The 14,722-nt window shown below is 42.8% G+C and overlaps 3 protein-coding genes across 5 annotated transcripts; 2 read left to right on the top strand and 1 right to left on the bottom strand.

Moving 5' to 3' along the window:
• Positions 1-4,609: 4,609 nt before the first annotated feature.
• On the bottom strand, positions 4,610-9,245 carry RB195_004358 (uncharacterized protein; the record flags this gene model as incomplete). Of its 2 annotated transcripts, XM_064182169.1 has the most annotated exons (16): positions 4,610-4,626; positions 4,881-4,993; positions 5,058-5,182; positions 5,241-5,366; positions 5,425-5,540; positions 5,598-5,719; positions 5,775-5,875; positions 5,936-6,040; positions 6,144-6,244; positions 6,300-6,383; positions 6,453-6,583; positions 6,636-6,751; positions 6,817-6,936; positions 7,017-7,122; positions 8,763-9,102; positions 9,161-9,245. In XM_064182169.1, the coding sequence occupies 16 exons, from the start codon at positions 9,243-9,245 to the stop codon at positions 4,610-4,612; spliced, it is 1,908 nt and encodes a 635-aa protein (XP_064033435.1). The 2 variants fall into 2 exon arrangements, with proteins under 2 accessions (XP_064033435.1, XP_064033436.1); XM_064182168.1 differs by lacking the exons at positions 8,763-9,102; positions 9,161-9,245 and having other exon boundaries at positions 7,017-7,121.
• A 1,675-nt stretch (positions 9,246-10,920) lies between these two features.
• Positions 10,921-14,433, top strand: RB195_004359 (uncharacterized protein; the record flags this gene model as incomplete). Of its 2 annotated transcripts, none has more annotated exons than XM_064182170.1 (13): positions 10,921-11,025; positions 11,106-11,225; positions 11,291-11,406; positions 11,459-11,589; positions 11,659-11,742; positions 11,798-11,898; positions 12,005-12,132; positions 12,344-12,465; positions 12,523-12,638; positions 12,697-12,822; positions 12,881-13,005; positions 13,084-13,182; positions 14,016-14,433. In XM_064182170.1, the coding sequence occupies 13 exons, from the start codon at positions 10,921-10,923 to the stop codon at positions 14,431-14,433; spliced, it is 1,791 nt and encodes a 596-aa protein (XP_064033437.1). The 2 variants fall into 2 exon arrangements, with proteins under 2 accessions (XP_064033437.1, XP_064033438.1); XM_064182171.1 differs by lacking the exon at positions 14,016-14,433 and adding an exon at positions 13,417-13,442 and having other exon boundaries at positions 13,070-13,182.
• RB195_004360 (uncharacterized protein) lies at positions 14,104-14,433 on the top strand (the record flags this gene model as incomplete). The annotated part of the gene is made up of 1 exon (XM_064182172.1): positions 14,104-14,433. The coding sequence occupies one exon, from the start codon at positions 14,104-14,106 to the stop codon at positions 14,431-14,433; it is 330 nt and encodes a 109-aa protein (XP_064033439.1).
• Positions 14,434-14,722: the final 289 nt, after the last annotated feature.

Genomic DNA, 14,722 nt, shown 5'->3' on the forward strand with positions numbered 1-14,722 from the left:
GAGAGCGGGATGGTTCCGCTCATCTGTCCCTGAATCACTGCAAGCAGCCGGCCTCTGAACGCTGGTTTGTATGATGCCTTCTATTGGAGCGCGTCACTCTTGCACGCGTAGCTCCCTTACTGCCTATCGGGGAAGTCCGAATTGATTTCCGACGAATCGCAGGGAGGAGGCGGCGCAAGGGGTGGAGCATTGCAGTAGATGGCGTCGTACAAAACAGTATTCTGGAGGCGGTTGTTTGCAGTGATGCAGAGAGAGATAAGCGGAACTACCCCGGTCTCCATAATCTACGACCCCCGTATACGGATACCTCACCTGAAATCCGCACCACCTCAGATTCGTGGTATGCTGCCTTTAAGGAGACCTCAATAATTCTCACCGAATCACAACCTCCTCCTAGAGATAAATCTTGATATTCCTGACCTATCTTGATATGGTTGATATTCCCAATGTAAGACCAACATCCATTTGCTCTGATCAGTCGAATCCGATTCGGAGCTGCAATTAAGATAATAATCCTAAGCAGAGTTGATGTAACTCTTTCTTTACCCGTGTTGTTCATTCTGAAGTCAATACATGTATCCTTTTCCCATAATTCTGCGCCTTTTTGGAAAATTCTTCGGGTATCTGGATCTGTTCAAGCAGCCTTCAAGCACTTGCTAATTTATTTGCCGAAAAATCGCTTCCTACACCAACCTGTACGGGGATCAAAGAAGTAGTTGACCCCAGTTGACCATAGTGTTCGAGGATACCTGTGATCACGGAATGCCTGACGTTTTGTGCGATCGCTTTTCTTTAGCATCTTTTAACATTTCATCAGCCTGCGCTCTGAAGAGGACGGTGAGAATCACTTCAGCGGAAAGAAATTAGAGGGACTAACTCTGTTAAAACAATATCGCCTTGGAACAACAAATCTCCGATATTTTCGTGAGAATTGATCTCCTCAATTGAGTCACCTCATTCTTGCACATGATCCTTTTTGATGTTAACTGTTTTCTGGAATCAATTCTCCTCAAAATGAGTTCCTCTCTGTAGCGTTGCTATTCTTCTCATTTTGTTACCTTTAGTAAGTTATTTAGTCTTTGTTCCGAGGAAAGAGTTATGTCCACCATGAATTTTTCTCCGAGATGTTGAAATTTCTCATGAATTCTTTCAAGAGCAGTGGTGTTCACAGCCTAAGAATTCCATTCTTAGAGCAACTTATTTAATAATTGCTCGTTTTATGAAACTGAAAGAAATAAAGTGATAATATTCTTACTGTTTTGGACTCTCCAAAGACGCCTCCTATTTTTTGGCCAATACTTTTTTGCCATATGGCCAGCGGCAGAACGAGAAGAAGAACCCTCATCCCCAGATGTGGGACTGAGGCTAGACATAGTTTCAACGAATGCTATACTCCTTTTATAATGCTGCTGTGAGGTTGTGAGGTTGCGATTTTGAACGAACTATTTGGACAGTAGCTGTTGTGGAAAACCTCATTCATACTTTTCGTCTGGCTTTTCCTGTAATAAATCCAAAAACTTGATCAATGGTAAGCGATGCGAAAGGTAGACGTAGAACTTATGATGGACTTATAATAAAGGTTAAAGTTGACGGTTTTGATTAATCCCTTTGCCACTAATTCACTAACAAAACACCTTCGGATTCAGATCAGAAAATTTTGAGGTTTTTAAAGATAAATGCAGCCTGTTTAAAGGCATCACCCCACGAATCTGAGGTGGTACGGATTACAGGTGGAGTATTCGTATACGGGATCGTAGATTATGGAGAGTGGGGTGATTCTGTCTATTTCTTCCTAATTGCCGTAAAAAAACAGGCCGGACGATGCAGCTTCGAGCGTTCCGGCGCGCTATTTTCTACCACGAGTTCGATTGGAGCGCGCCAGCCTTGTGCACGCGGGACATCTTCCGAACCGTTTTTTACGGCGATTAGGAAGAAATGGACGGAATCACCCCCTTCTCCATAATCTACTCTCCCGTATAAGAATGCTTTACCTGAAATCCGTCCCACCTCAGATTCGTGGGCTGATGCGTTTAATGATTTACTGGAGTCAAGATCGATGCACGTTAATGTTTTTATCCACAGGAGGACACGTGCTTGTTTAGGAATATGGATCTCCGAAGAGGTCTCCGAAGATGGCGCCGAAGAGGACGGGTTCGAACCATCGACCATGCAGTGGAAAAATAATTTCTTAGCAGCTACACACCATTTCGTACTTATAATGGGAATAACTGCAGGCGATTCGTATGGAATACCGTAACCATCTACCGTGGGCCACCTAAGAGTATATTGCTTCTCATATATTAGAATCAAAAGGTACAATAGTCATTCAGATGGAGCATGGATTCATGCTCTATAGGGAAGTCGTAGAACGCTTTGACATAGCCTACAGAACATGTGCACCGTACTACATAGTATTACGTTGGTAATTTCTAATTGTCAGTTATATTGAATCTAGGAAAAAGAGGGACAGATTTGAGATATGGGGAGAAATAGACGATAACCACTTCAGTTCCTTCATTTTCTTTTTTTTTATTCATTGCAGCCCCTTTAAATAAGGAGCAGCAAGTTCGAAGTGGATTCCACGCTGGCTAATTCCTGCTCGTATGACCTAACATTCTTTTTTTCTGAAGCTATCCTAAAAATAGGTCGAATAAAGTGAAGATCACGCCTACTTTTAAAGGTTTTAGAGGCTTTTTCTCCATCAATCATGATATTGTTCTTTGAAATAGATACTGAAATTTCCGTCAAAATATGGATACTGACAATTCCGCTGCTAAAGCAGATACAGACAGAGGTACTACTTTCATTTGGTGGTTGAATTGACGAAAGTTCTTTTTAACGATGGAATACGTGCGGAGCATAAATACGGGTACTGTTGAGCTGATATGCTTAGTGGATTCAATTAATAGAGCTTGGCTCAGGATCTTATCCATTTTATTTCGAACTTTTCAGATTTCTCCTATACTTCCAACGTTGTTTGATTGTGGATATTTTTTCTTTACACAATTTTTCAAACCATCATTGTTTTTCATGTTATTATTATTCCGGTGATGTACAGGGTCGTATTGAAATTTCCTATGCGCCAACGCATTTTACTCGGAATTCTTAATCGTTGAGGTTTTGGAACGCGTGTTGGCCTCTACAATGACTTGTGGGGGCCAGCCGATGATCATACGTCAGTGTTTTTATCCTTCCAGACAAGCTTGGTACCAATTTATCGACCCCGGAGGGATGAAAAGCTTGGTGAGCACTAGAGTGGATTCGAACCCTCGACCGTGTGGCTACAACGAACCTCTAACCGAATGCGCCACACCGTCCCTACGTGTATAATACGGTGTATTAATTCCATTCTTCAGATTGCCAATGTTCCACCTCTTTCCTGTTCTGGTGAGAGAGTAAAACTGTAACTAGACGTAATTTTGAATGCTACGCCGGCACATGTGTAGATGCGGCAGATTCCCTATGTTTCATGACCAGGGGATTCTCTGCCTTGCACAACCTACTTCAACGGATAGAAGAAACAACTAAAATGGAAAATAAACTATAGGTGTGCAGTGGACGCAGATAGGAAGTCCACGTCAATAGTTTTCTCGGAAAAAAGTCGGATATTCGGATCAGAATAAGAAGATAAGCATTTTGAATGTGCTACTCTTGATGGCGTTCTAATATTATTCTTAAATGTTGTACAATAGATAGAGATGGTGATCGACAATCAGTTCTTCTACGCTGTTTCCCTTCAGAAGAATGAATTGCCAACATCTGATTTCCCGACGACTTTATATATAATTTTCTTAGCTTCGGCGGTTTCAAAAAGGTCACCATATTTTTTCAGGGAACATGGTACTTCTCCAAACGACGTACGTGTTTTGTAGACAATCAACAACATCAAGGGATTCTTTTTCTACATTCTGACTTCTTTAGCTGACTTATTGATAATGCGTAGCGAAAGGATTCTCTTATTTCCCATAAAGTGGATAATACTTGTTTTACGTTATTCCTAGAACAATGTAATAGTTTGAGATCAATGTAACCCCATTTTCTGCGGCACAGGACTTTACTTTGTTCGAACATAGCAAAGATCTCCTTTCAACGCTTTTTTCGTTTATCGAGACAAAGAATCTATATTGACGAGGATGGATCCATTAATAATATTTTATTGTGGGTTTTCAAGTTAAAAAAAGGTTTATAAATCATTCGTTAACTCTATAAGGGTATGATCTGTGAATTGATTCTGTTATATGTTTTTTTCAGAGACGTGTTGCTTTCTCGTCTGGTTTTCATGGCCAACAATCCAACATAAGGAGAAATGAAATCATCCCCGACTCTTGACTAAGGATATTATCAGTACATGCAGTTGATGCAGCTCATAACAAGCGATAATCGATTGTGTGAATCGATCAATCAAGAAATCGATGAGAAAGGTCGTATGAAGAAACGCGTCTCGGTTTTTGTTTTTTCCACATAGCCTATGCGTCACATTAAAATACGCTTAAAATCACAACACAGTGAATCCAGTGTTTATTTTTCGGGAAGATTTAGTGAGATTTGCGTACGATCCGGTAAGATTTTACTTGGATTTCAGTCGACATTGAGCGGTTGTTGAGGATGTTCATCCTCGCTGTGGAGCTGAACAGACAAGTTGATAGGTAAAAGTTGATAGGCAATAATAACTATCATCAAAAATGTGATGATAGTTATTATTGCCGTACAAGGCGGTGAATCTTAAGTAAAATCAGAACTATCAGATGCTACAATATATGTGATCTTAATGAGTAATCAATAGATCATGATTGCACCATCGCATATCAGCAGTTTAAAAACATTCTGCAGCACACTTAGTGTTTGATAATGTATTGACGGTACTATTGATGAACACTTACCGATACGGTACTGCAATTTGAATTGAGTTGCGTAAAATCTGTTGTACGCTACTATTGGAACAACGTGGAACTTTGATACCAATGTGACCCCAACATCCTCTGGAGCACAGAACCTGAATTTGTTTCGACATAGTGAGGTTCTGTTCGCACTTTTTCGATGGCGGGTCTGCCCCGAACCTGTAGCCAGTGAGGCGTTGATCGGCATGGGTCTTAATTTCCACTCCCCAGTAGGTGCATCCATCCACAGCGAGACCGCGTGAGAGATCCGCAATTTTCACTTCAATCCTTGACCCAACCGGGGCCTAAACATATTTCTTAGGCTACTAGCGGCATCGATGCCAAAATACAGTCGTTACTCACCCTAATCCAATATGTGCATGTGGTCATATCTTCTCTCGCTTGCTTTCCCGCCTTAGCATCGCCAACCTCGTCAAAAAGTACTTGGTACTGGGGTTTTGCCTCGAGCGTACCTCCACATCCAGGGGGCTGGAAGCTGGAGTTCTCATAATGCCTTCAGGATAGCAATGGAATGAGGAACAGTTACCCTTTCGTTGCATAGCCGGCCTCCGTAGCCACTTGGACACACGCATCTGGAGCAGTCTCGAGGGTGAGGAAAACCTCCCATCATACATTTTGCAGAAGTGGCTTTGTCACATCTTTCTTAAGTATAACGACTCAATATCATGTCATAAAAATAGTCGTGGTATCTAGTCGCACCTAAGCAACGGTAATGTGCGTTCAGCATGAGAAGTTCGTAGAAGGATACAAACGGCGAGCCGAGAGTTTCTATGTATTTCGGGTCTTTTGGCATCATTGTGACTTCACCGTTTACCGAAGAGCTACAATACAGTGTTTAGCGCTGAGTGCAGATATGATTAACGCAGAAATACAAGCCTGCTAGCTCCGTAGTGCATTATATTTCCGTAGTCGTATGGTAGTCCATAGTTGTAGTTGGTGTTTTCAGTTTCTTTGGTGAATTGATCCAGCCAGTCCGGCTACAACACCCACGTTCCAGCATTTCCCAAATTTAGCGATAGTAACGGGTCAAATATAACCTTGACATTTCGCGGATTGAAAACAATGAAGTCGTCCCTATCGTGCCTTGATTGCGTGTGGAAGAAACCCAGAGCATGGCCGATTTCGTGTGCAGCAATTCCTACCTGTAAGTGTAACCACGAGTAAAGCACGGGACTCCAGCTTATCATTTTTTTCAGACAATCTGTGGCATTCAGGATTACACATACCTCTGGAGAAGATTCTTACCGTTTCACATCCTTCTCCCAGAGATAAATCTTGTTGACGGTTTAGATTGCCAACAAAAGACCAACAACCGTCTTCTCGGAATACTCGAATCCGGTTCGGAGCTGCAATTGCGCGGAATAATAAATCCAGGCAGTACAGATGTGCCAATCTCAATACCTCTATTGTCCATTCGGAAATCAATGCATGTGTCCTTCTGCCAGAGTGCTGCGCCCTTCTTGAAGATTCTTTGGATATCAGGACCTGTTTGAGCAGCATTTCAAAAATACTGATTATTATTATTGTTCGAAAAACTGCTTCAAAAATGCCGACCTGCACTAGGATCGAAGAAGAAGTTTACCCCAGTTGACCATATTGTACGGGGATAATTGCCATCACGGAAGGCCTGACGCTTGGTGCGGTTGCCACTGTTGTCGACGTCGACGATTTCGTTGGCCTGTTCTCTAAAAATTGCAAGAATTTCTTCAGATGAGAAAAACATCTGGGCATACTGACTCTGTCAAAACAATGTCGCTTTGGAACAAAAATTCTCCAATTTTCTTCTTAGTATTGATTTCTTCAATTGAATCACCATCCTTTTGAACGTGATCCTTTTTGATGGGAACTATTTTCTGGAATCAATGCTTTGTTCAATGATTTCTGCTCACTCACCATCTTTGCTAACTCATTTTATCACCTTCAACAACTCCTGCAGTCGTGCTTGTTGTTCCGGAGAAAGAGTTAACTTCGCCTTGAGTTTTTCTCCGAACTTTTTGAATTTCTCATGAACTCTTTGAAGAGTTGTGGCGTTCAGAGCCTAAATAATAAGTGTCTCAATACAAGCCATTCAAACATCGCTGGTTTTATAAATCTGAAAAAGAGTGGCAACTTTCTTACTGTTTTGATCTTCCCGAACACTTTTTTTATTCTCTGACCGAAATCGTCCGCAATCGCACAGTTTACCCACACGGCCAACAGTAGAACGAGGAGGAGCAGTCTCATCCTAAAAGAAGAAGCATCTTGGCTACTTGGAAGAATCGAAACTGAATGTGCTGTTGAAGCAGAGGACAGTTTCAGTGCATCCTAACCTACTTTTATACTGTCCCACAAACGCTGTGATCTTGTGATTCTGAACTATGTAACTATTTGGACAGTGCGTGGCTACACTTTGCTCATCCTTTTGCTGCTTTTGTCAGTTACAGCGATGAGTAGATCGAGAGGTTGTACGCCGGTTTAGGTAAGATGTGTTTATAGCAAGGGCAAAGGCGTTGACGGATCCCTTTCCATGAAATACACCTACAAAATGGGGCTTGGATTCAAAAGAGCAACACATACTTTCGCCTTTATCAGAGGTCTGGTACTGACTTGGATGCAGCCCTTTGTAGATGAAGTGCTTGGTTAAAGCAAACACAGGCAAAATATTTTTGTTCAACTTTTGGGTTCAAAAACGTACTTTTTAACAATAGAGGGGAAACAATGGAACGGATAGTAAATACTGCTACAGTACGTAGGCATCTGATATTCGAAGTGGATTAAGCTGATAAAACAATGGTCCCAGGGCAGGTCTTCAATCTTTGATACCTACATCGATATACCGCAAAATAATTCCGAAAAAAAAAATTAAACTTGTCCTCAACGTTCAGTTTAGATGATGTCTACGAAATATCTCTCAGAGGATGTCAGTTGATCCGATAGCAGAGTTTCAACAACCCCTTTCGAGAAGCTGGATCCACTTTTGCGGTTATTCCGCCGGGTCTAGCTGAACTAGGGGATTGGTACTTAATAGAAACTTTTCTGAATAGATATAGATCGTCTTCGATGAGAAGAGGAATCGTCTTGATGCACGACATGTGAGGGGATCGACTACACACTCTCCAACTGGAGAAGTTGTCTACTTGCCGTTTTAACGCTGGCATTCTTCTGCAGTGGTTCGGATATCTCACTTTTTGGAGCGAGAAAACGACTCATGCAGACGATGCAGAGGAAGATGTGTTGTCGGCAACGAAGGAATCTCGTATGACCATTGCATATTCGAGTGATTCCAATCCGAATGTAATCAGCTCACTAAGGAGAATCGCCTCGTGGGCTACAATTTCCATTCCAATGAATGGCGACCAAATAGCGACCACAGTAGAGTAGAACCACACATGAACATGTTCTAAATAACACTTTCTCGAAATCAGCAGGATGTTCCGCGATCGAAGTTTCCTCTTTTCTTAGTTGTGTAACAATGTTCTTTAAGAGTTAAGATTTGGTTTACCTGGGGAGCTCTTCGAAGGCTATCACTAATAGAGATTGCTTGATGTAATCGCACAGATGCTTCTGTTTTCTGTTAGTTTTTCTGTTCTCAAAGAGAGCCACGGTGTTTTACTAAAAATTGAAAATTCCGCAGTGTTTCTGACAGACTCTTGATATAAAAGTGCATATGGGATTTTATGCAGCCTTTTTATCATATCACAAATAGCGGACCTTTTTGTTCCCCTGGATGTGGCAGCACTAGGGGCAATAGCAACTTAGATCGACGAGAGATGTGGGTTGTTTCGAAGTAGGATGGAATAGCAATTTATTCAGAGCTGTCTTACACATAAAGTTCTTTGGAAAGTAGTGGAATTTAGATGACAGACAGATTTTTCCCATGATAACCCAACGATAAGGGAGGAGGGGATCTTCTGCCAACGCTTAGGCAGATCGTAGATGCCCTTGCTCCAGAATGCTGGGGACTTCTCCTTGAAGCACTGCTCGAGTGTCTTTTTGATGTCGTCGCGGGTTTGGAAGTCTTGACCACCCAGATGACGTTGGAGATAGGAAAAAAGGTGATAATACGAGGGGGCCAGGTCTGGGGAATACGGTGGGTGTGGTAAAATGGTCCAACCGAATTTCATTAGTTTGGCTTTGCTCATTCTTGCAATGTTCGACCGAGCGTTGTCGTGCTTGAAACTTCGCGCTGCTGCGGGCATGCATTTTTGAGACATGTCTTCAAATTCTTCAGTTGTTCAATGTAGACGTCTGCGGTCAATGTACATTCCTGAGCGAGCAGCTACCAGTATTCGACGCAGTGTACGCTCCATCAGATGCAGAGCATAACCATTTTGGCGTGTACGTTGAGTTCACAGACGTCTTCTGCATCCGTACCTTTGTCAACCCATTGGGCACGCCGGTGAATGTTAGAATAGGAAACCCTTTTCTCATTCCTGGTGGCTATGTGCCCAAGCCAAGTGTGGATACGCTTGAGCGCGAGGAGAGAAAGTGCCGTATCAGCGCGGCAGTGCATGTCATACTGCGCAAGAGCATGTGGTACTCATCGACCTAGTTTTCGCACCTTGCCGATTGATTTAAACCCGCGAGCAACTGTGGTTTGACTCATTATATGAGCGACTCAGTTCGCGAGTGGTTTGAAATGGATCGGCTTCCATCTGTCTCTGCAGCAAGACCAAATCCAACTTCATCGGGTGTCCCGAACGGTCTTCATCTTCAATGGAATAGTCGCCCGACGCGAGCTTCGAGTGCCACGTGTAGACTGTACTTCTAGCAGGGATGTGCTCCTTGTAAACTTCCTTCAGACGTCTATCGATATCCGCACGTTCTTGGCCAGATAGATGGAGAAAGAGACGTTGCTGTGGCGGAGTGACGACGACTTGAAATTGCGCGGCATGGTGGCAGAAAAGGAAATGACTCAGTGTAATTGTTAACTTACACTTTGAAGAGCCTTTTATACTCTATCAAACGGTAGCTAACAAATCCATTTTTGTCGGCTCTTCGCTGAGTGATGATCTCTAGAAATCATCACTACCACATTGTCCGAGAACATTCGACTCAACCTAATAGAATGTTGAGACCGAGTTTAATTTTTTTGGAATGATTTTGCGGTATATCGATGTAGGTGATAGAGATAGAAGACCTGTCTTGGAACCATTGTTTTATCAGCTGAATCCACTTCGAATATATCAGATGACTACGTACTGTAGCAGTATTTACGATCCGTTCCATTGTTTCACCTCTATTGTTAAAAAGTACGTTTTTGAACCCAAAAGCTGAACAAATATATTTTCGCTGTGTTTGCTTTAGCAGCAGAAGTGTCAGTACCGATATTGTCAGGAAAACATGCATAGAGCTCAAAGAATAATCTCTGGGGTTAATCTCTCATATTCTAAGAGAACATTTGCTCTAAAGAAAAACTCTAAACTTATACTCTAAAGAGAAGTCCAGAGAATTTTGCTCCCTCAAAATGCAGCAACAAAAAACTGTCAGTGTCCAGGGTAGATAGCTAGAACATCCTTCCCTACCGCACGGATTTCATCGTATTACGATAAGTACAGAACGGTGTGTGCAGATGCTAAGGTATCATATTTCCAGTGCACGGTCAATGGTTCGAAACCAGCCCAGTGCCAACCAAGCACTTCATCTACAAAGGGCTGCATCCAAGTCAGTACCACACCTCTGATAAAGGCGAAAGCATTTGTTCTCTTTTGAACCTGAACGCATTTTGTAGGCGAATCTCATGGAAAGGGATCCGTCAACGCCTTTGTCCTTTATTATAAATACATCTTACCTAAACCGGCGTACTATCTCTCCATGTACTCATCGCTGTAACAGACGAAAGCAGACGAAAAGGATAAGCAAAGTGTAGCGTGGAACGGCATCTTTCAACAACACATACTGTCCAAATAGTTAGTTCAGAATCACAACATCACAGCGTTTGTGAGGTATAAAAGTAGGTTAGGATTCACCGAATTCGTCCTCAGCTTCAGCCTCACATCTAGTTTCAATTCTTCCAATTAGCTAGGAAGCTTCTCCTTTTAGGATGAGAGTACTCCTCCTCGTTCTACTGTTGGCCCTGTGCGCGAACTGTGCGATCGGCGACGATTTTGGTCAGAGAATAAAAAAAGTGTTCGGGAAGATCAAAACAGTAAGAAAGCTGCCACTCTCTTTCAGATTCATAAAACCAGCGATATTATAATGGATTGTATTAAGGCCCTTATTATTTAGGCTCTGAACACCACAACTCTTCAAAGAGTTCATGAGAAATTCAAAAAGTTCGGAGAAAAACTCAAGGCGAAGTTAACTCTTTCTCCGGAACAAAAAGCACGACTGCAGGAGTTGTTGAAGGTGATAAAATGAGTTAGCAAAGATGGTGAGTGAGCAGAAATCATTGAACAAAGCATTGATTCCAGAAAATAGTTCCCATCAAAAAGGATCACGTTCAAAAGGATGGTGATTCAATTGAAGAAATCAATACTAAGAAGAAAATTGGAGAATTTTTGTTCCAAAGCGACATTGTTTTGACAGAGTCAGTATGCCCAGATGTTTTTCTCATCTGAAGAAATTCTTGCAATTTTTAGAGAACAGGCCAACGAAATCGTCGACGTCGACAACAGTGGCAACCGCACCAAGCGTCAGGCCTTCCGTGATGGCAATTATCCCCGTACAATATGGTCAACTGGGGTAAACTTCTTCTTCGATCCTAGTGCAGGTCGGCATTTTTGAAGCAGTTTTTCGAACAACAATAATAGTCAGTATTTTTGAAATGCTGCTCAAACAGGTCCTGATATCCAAAGAATCTTCAAGAAGGGCGCAGCACTCTGGCAGAAGGACACATGCATTGATTTCCGAATGGACAATAGAGGTATTGAGATTGGCACATCTGTACTGCCTGGATTTATTATTCCGCGCAATTGCAGCTCCGAACCGGATTCGAGTATTCCGAGAAGACGGTTGTTGGTCTTTTGTTGGCAATCTAAACCGTCAACAAGATTTATCTCTGGGAAAAGGATGTGAAACGGTAAGAATCTTCTCCAGAGGTATGTGTAATCCTGAATGCCACAGATTGTCTGAAAAAAATGATAAGCTGGTGTCCCGAGCGTTACTCGTGGTCACACTATTTACAGGTAGCAATTGCTGCACACGAAATCGGCCATGCACTTGGTTTCTTCCACACGCAATCGAGACACGATCGGGACGACTTCATTGTTTTCAATCCGCAAAATGTCAAGGTTATATTAGACCCGTTACCAAGGTTTTATTTGACCCGCTAAATGTGGGAAATGCTGGAGCGTAGGTGTTGTAGCCTGACTGGCTGAATCAATTCACCAAGCAAACTGAAAACACCAACTACAACTACGGACTACCGTACGACTACGGAAATATAATGCACTACGGAGCTAGCAGGCTTGTTTTTTTTTTGGCATTAACCATATCTGCATTCAGCGCTAAACACTGTACTGTAGCTCTTCGGTAAACGGTGGAATCACAATGATGCCGAGAGACCCGAGATACACAGAAACTCTCGGCTCGCCGTTTATATCTTTCTACGAACTGCTTATGCTGAACGCACATTACCGTTGCTTAGGTGCGACCAGATACCACAACAATTTGCATAATATGATATTGAGTCGTAATATTTAAGAAAGATGTGACAAAGCCACTTCTGCAAAATGTATGATGGGAGGTTTTCCTCACCCTCGAGACTGCTCCAGATGCGTGTGTCCAAGTGGCTACGGAGGCCGGCTATGCAACGAAAGGGTAACTCTTCCTTATTCCATTGCTATCCTGAGGGCACTATGGCAATGCTGGCTTCCAGCCCCCTGGATGTGGAGGTACGCTTGAGGCCAAACCCCAGTACCAAGTCCTTCTTGACGAGGTTGGCGATACTAAGGCGGGAAAGCAAGCGAGAGAAGATATGACCACATGCACATATTGGATTAAGGTGAGTAACGACTGTATTTTGGTATCGATGCCGCTAGTAGCCTAAGAAATATGTTTAGGCCCCAGTTGGGTCAAGGATTGAAGTGAAAATCGCGGATCTTTCACGCGGTCTCGCTGTGGATGGATGCTCCTACTGGGGAGTGGAAATTAAGACCCATGCTGATCAACGCCTCACTGGCTACAGGTTCGGGGCAGACCCGCTATCGAAAGACTGCAAACAGAACCTCACTATGTCGAGACAAATTCAGGTTCTGTGCTCCAGAGGATGTTGGGGTCACATTGGTATCAAAGTTCCACGTTGTTCCGATAATAACGTACAACAGATTTTACGCAACTCAAGTCAAATTACAGTACCGTATCGGTAAGTGTTCATCAATAGTATCGTCAATGCATTGTCAAACACAAAGTGTGCTGCAGAATGCTTTTTAACTGCTGATACGCTGTGGTGCAATCATGATCTATTGATTACTAATTATGATTACATGTATTGTAGCATCCGATAATTCTGATTTCACTTAAAAGTTACCGCCTCGTAAGGGAATGAAAGCTATCATCACATTTTTGATGTAGTGTACCTATCAACTTGTCTGTTCAGTTTCGTCAGCCCCACCGCGAGGATGAACATCCGCAACAACCGCTCAATGTCAACTAAAATCGAAGCAAAATTTTATCGGATCATACTCAAATTTTACTAAATTTTCCTGACAAATAAACATTGAATTCACTGTGTTGTCGTTTTAAGCATATTTTAATGTGACGCATAAGCCACGTAGAAAAAACAGAAACTGAGATGCGTTTCTTCGTATGACTTTTCTCATCTGTAATTGATCGATTCACACAATCGATTATCGCTTGTTACGAGCTGCATCTCCTGTGTGTACTGTCGATCAACCGTTCATGGTTTTTTCTTCCGGAAATTCTATAGCATCCTGTAAGTGTCATCGGGAATGATTTCATCACCTCCTTCATGTAATCAACAGTTTTCAGAAAGTTCATAAATCGCCCGCATGTTTTAACTTCTCCTTTTTTCAAATCAAAGAGTATCCACCTTCCACTCAACTCAGCGGTTAGTCTCCTTCGAAGTTTGATAATGTGTAGAGTAGTGAGAGGTAGATGTTAAGCGGTTCGATAAACGATTTCATTAACTGAGGGTGTACGTTGATCTGTGAGACTACAGCCATTCCGGATATTCAGATGGGAGTGGGTTTATCAACGCTGCTCATCTAATCGCTTTGCTGATGACATCTTACTGATAACACCTAGCATCGGCCAAGCGGAACGAATGCTGACCGAATTCGACGAAACATGTGGATGCATCGGTCTTCAGCTGAATCTACAAAAGACGATGTTTATGCGGAACGGATGGGTCTCGGATGCCCCATTCACGCTCAACGGAACGAACATATCCGAATGCACCAGCTACGTTTATGTGGGTCGGGAGTTGAACATGATGAACGACTTGACCCCCGAGCTGGGCAGGAGGAGACGAGAGGCTTGGGGAGCGTACAAGAGCATCGAGGATGTAGTGAAGAAGACCAGGAACACCCGGCTCCGTGGTCACCTCTTCAACACCACCGTACTTCCTGCTTTGACCTATTCTTCGGAAACCTGAGCATTTCGCAAGCAAGAAGAAAACGCGATGAACGTCATTGAGCAAGCAATTGAGAGAGTGATGCTGGGAGTTTCCCGTTTCATGCAAGTGAGCGACGAGATTTGAAGTTCTCTCCTACGTCAGCGATCAAAGATTAGAGACACCGCCGCGTTTGCCAAGGAAAGTAAAATAAGGTGGGCCGGACACGTGATGCGCTTTGATGACAACCGTTGGAGCAGAACCGTGAGCGACTGGGTTCCCCACGATATTAAGCGCACTACAGGAAGACCGCCGAACCGATGGTCAGATT

The sequence above is a fragment of the Necator americanus genome, chromosome I, assembly GCF_031761385.1.
Source record: "Necator americanus strain Aroian chromosome I, whole genome shotgun sequence".
NCBI lineage: Eukaryota > Metazoa > Nematoda > Chromadorea > Rhabditida > Ancylostomatidae > Necator > Necator americanus.